Source organism: Sinocyclocheilus anshuiensis, unplaced genomic scaffold, assembly GCF_001515605.1.
Source record: "Sinocyclocheilus anshuiensis isolate Anshui unplaced genomic scaffold, SAMN03320099.WGS_v1.1 scaffold715, whole genome shotgun sequence".
Classification (NCBI taxonomy): Eukaryota; Metazoa; Chordata; class Actinopteri; order Cypriniformes; family Cyprinidae; genus Sinocyclocheilus; species Sinocyclocheilus anshuiensis.
Window position 1 is genome coordinate 403,809 of NW_015551089.1, and position 4,338 is coordinate 408,146.

At 40.2% G+C, this 4,338-nt stretch overlaps 1 protein-coding gene across 1 annotated transcript in view; it reads right to left on the minus strand.

Annotated features, from left to right (window-relative positions):
• LOC107662656 (cysteine-rich motor neuron 1 protein-like) overlaps window positions 1–4,330 on the minus strand; it is a 153,423-nt gene extending 149,093 nt beyond the window's left edge. The window contains exon 1 of the mRNA XM_016452736.1: window positions 3,688–4,330. Within this exon, the coding sequence (XP_016308222.1) occupies window positions 3,688–4,000 (313 nt within the window). The 5' untranslated portion in view covers window positions 4,001–4,330. The remainder of the gene's footprint in view (window positions 1–3,687) is intronic.
• Window positions 4,331–4,338: the final 8 nt, after the last annotated feature.

A 4,338-nucleotide genomic window follows, 5' to 3' on the forward strand; every position in this document is an offset into this window, starting at 1 on the left:
TTTACTGGTGCTTTTTGAAGGCTGGCAGCCCAATTGTCAATCACTTTCATTTAATTGAAATCACGGTCAGGATATTCTTCAGAAATTCACCTTTTGTGTTACCCAGAAAAAAAAAAGAAGCAATCCATACAGGTTTGGAATGACATGAGGGTGAATAATGATGACAGAATTTTTTGGGGGGGGTGAAATACTCCTTTAAAGGCCAGTACAAATCTTTGATGTCTCATGGCAGGCACGGTCTACAGCAGATGTACTTTAGAGACTAATTCACTGTTAAGACCCTCTGAGGTCTTAGTTTGTTAGGAGGTGAGGGTGGAGGTTAGCAGGACATGGCCTATACTGGCATTCGCTGCGCTCTCTCATCTGACTCATTTATCTGACAGCTGTAGCTGTGGCACTCAATGCCGCAGTGTTTTCTTGGCTGAATTACAGCAGATGTCATCCCGGCAGTTACATGTCAAACAGTCGAGACACCTTCAATTTTCATAGCCAGCCATGCTGAAACATGACCCGTTACATTGCAATGCATGTCCTCTGACCAAGTCGGTGTTCCAACTTTGACTAGGCCTAACAAGCGACGGGACTCTTCAGAGAAAAAGTAGACTGATACATTGTGCATGCAAGCATGCAGAAAATGTTGCAGTCTGTTCGAAGTCTGTCTAAATAGTAGGGATGAACGATATCTTATCGTTTGCGATATACCGGTAAAAATTCTCCACACGATAAGAATTCGTCTTCCCGCGATAATAACGATAAAGTCTAGTTGTTGACATATTTCTGTGTGCGACTGTGTGGAGTGACGTGAAGGAAGGCGGACGTGAAATTGAGCAGCTCCTTCTACAATCTGGAGCAGGTTTGGATAGGGCTGTACAGTACGACAAAAATCGGTCTTGAGTCTTGAGTAATGGCGCTTTTCCACTGCGTGGTACGACTCGGCTCGTACTAAATGTACTACAGTAGCACATGTGCGACACAGTTTTACATGTGTATGAGCCACATTTTTCTTGTCGTAAAAATGGGTACGGCCATTTGTAAATTCTATGGGTCTGGCTTCCGGTCACATCTGCGTCCACTCCATTTAGGTATTTTTAGCTGAACAACACAGTTCGTTTTGCTGCTTGATATTGAAAGTTGGTGTGTCTTATTATATCATTTTAATGTATTATCTTAATTATGAACACAGTTGAAGCGACCCCAATAACATGATATTTAGTCCCTGGAATGTGAAGATCCCGAAAAACATGTATTTTACCCCCGGAATGCGATTTTTACAGTGGAACCCTCCTCGAAACGCGATTGGACTAGTTTTATTGCGAAAACCTGGCAACCCTGTTCATAGGCGCCACCCTTGGGCCTAAAAAGGTTGGTGATCACTGCTTTAAAGAAACAGGATTCCCTAAATTATCGTCATTGATATCATTATCGCAATAAATATCAGAAATTATCATGATATATTTTTAAGCCCATATCGCCCATCCCTACTAAATACCTAATGAGATGACACCATATTCTGGTAGTTGTTTACAAGGTTTATTAGTTTACGAGGTCTGCAAAGATTCAGTAAAGGTTTATGGCTTTGATTCTTCCTTCAGCAGCAGAAACACGACTTCAAAAATGGTGATAGGTCGAAAAATTGGCTGATATTTGACACTGACATCATTGTGAATATAGAAACAACATCAGTTTTCAAAAATGTTGCATTTTGAGCAACTATTGCAGAATATCTTTTTTTACATTTGTAAACCGTGGGTTTAGGTTCTTATTTGCTTATTTATGAGGTCAATAACATTGACTGGACAAATACAGATTTAAACAGGATTGTCCAGCTGTGAAATGTCACGTAAATCGGCTCTGGCTGTTCTAAGTCTCCAAAATCTACTACTTGAACAAACAATATAATCTTTTCTTCGCCCCAGTTAACGCGTTTTCCAATTAATTTATCTCAGACGCAGAAACTAAACAGTGAATGAACGTTTATTTGACAGTACAGAGCTCATGAATATTTAATCAGATAGGCAATGCCAACGACACGAAACAACGTGCTTCTATCACCGTATGGTTTCACTGAAAACACGCACTTGAGTAGGGCTTCATAAAACCCTAAAACACCATTTCAAAATGAAATGTACTAAGCCAGGTTTAACAAGAATGTTAACCCCCCCACCACAGAGAAACCCTGAGCTAAGACAAACGATTGACAGCACCATTAACTGAACCAAGGAGATGTGAATAAAACGCATCCTGAGAAGCAAAGCCTCATGACTGAAGGTCTTAGCGCACGTCGCTCGTCGGTCCGATGTCAAATATACTGGCTGAGGCACAAGTGAAGTTGCATAGCAGACATTCCGATGAAAAACCAACAAAAACCAACAAGCCTCGGCGGAAAGAGCGAGGCTGGCACCACGTCCAAAAACAGCACGGAATCCGTTAGCCATACCCCAAAGAAACGGAAAACCGACATGCTGCAAACACATTAACGAGCTTGCCTCTCTTTCACTCCAAACGACCGTCATGTATGAATCAATCTGTTATTGTGTACTAGACAGTACCATCACTTTCCTCTCCATAATGGCTTTACAATCACATTACGATATCTAATGAGAGTTGATAATGGTTCATTTCTAGTCAAATTAGATGTAATCGTGACTCTAATGTTCAGAAGTTTTTCTTCTCTCAAAGCTAAGCTACCGTACTGTTAACCAGTTTAACATCTTAATGAACAACTCATTGAATCGCTGATTTAGTATTATTTACACTATTTTATTTTCCTTTCCATATGGACAGATACTGTGGCAAGCCGCTTTAACATTTTCCACCCCCCCCAAAGCTAACAAGTATTTATTTTGTTACAAGTAGCCCTACCTATTAAGTAAATACTCCAATAGTGACAAGTAAACATTTTCAGTTTCACTAGTATATAAGATCTACTATAATAGCAATAGAGGCAAGTAACAATTTCATTGCTACTGGTAATTTTTTTCTATTGAGTTCTATAGGGATCTGTGGTTAGATATTATTCATATCCAACTAGTGTGTATTCCACTGTTGCTGGTTATCAACTTTTTATTACATTTTATTAGTAACTATTAATTAGGTGATAGAACGTTTATTCTAACTGGTTACAATTGGAATACACAGTTGAAATTACATTGTAATCTTACTAGTAAGGATTGTAACTAGTGGGATAAATGTTACTGGTGAGTAATTGGGATATATTCTGGTGTCACACAAATAGGTACTAGCATCTAATAAATAATAACTGGTAAATCTTAAATGTCTGCTAGGTAACTATAATAGATTATTCTACTACTAGTGAATAGAAGAGGTTCATATCTGAACCAAAAATTTCCAGAATTCAGAGATAAATATTTGTTATTTGCCACTATTGCGATATGACTAGCACTAATATGAAATAGCCTAATTTCTAGGTCTTGCATTTAGTTGACTAGATAATGTTTGAATACATATTCTTACATCTAATTAAAATAACTAAATGATTAGTTAGCTTTATGAAATAAAGTGTTAAAATGGCTTGCCAGAACACATCCGCTTTGGTTTCCCTAATAAATAAAGACGGAGGCAGAAATGATGTGATTTATTTAATTCCTTTCACCTTCATTAGGCGCGATTAAAGCAATGAACACAGAAGACAACTTTTCAAAGAGTAAATTAAATATGTATACAGACCTTCACAAACTCCAACCTCGTACTGCGTGATGGAGCCGCCGTTTAACGGGGGTCTGATCACGCACCGGAGTCCGCGGTCGCAGGTCCCGTACAGACCGTAAACGCCGCCGCAGCTCTCGTTCTTCTGCTTGGCACAAACCGAGCAGCAGCCGCAGATCCCCAACACCACGGTACCCGTACAGTGCTTGGGCTCCTCGCATTTGGACTTATCACAGGGCAAACAAATGAGCGCCCTACTGTTCTTCGCGATCAACCCCACAAGTTGGAAAATCAGCATGCATTTCATAAGAAGATACATCCTGGAGGAGGCCATGAAGGAAAAGTGAAAAATATAGATATCCAACCCACCCCCCTGTCCCCCAAACTACACGATGAGGAACGGATCCTCCAGCCAAACCAACAAATAACAGAAGAACACAGCGACTCTGGACGAGCGCGAGAAATGTTCCGCTCAGAAAGACGCGTTTTCTTGTCGAACAGAATAATATGGCGTTCCTGGCGTCAAACTTTTGTTGCAGAAAGCCAACAAAAAGGCATCCCCTTCAAACGAAAGACACCACCACGCTATACAACCAGTGCATGGCTTATGCGTCACGGTTTCTGCACTGTTCCGTCCAGTTTGTTTTCGCGTAGGAAAACTTTCCTCACGCG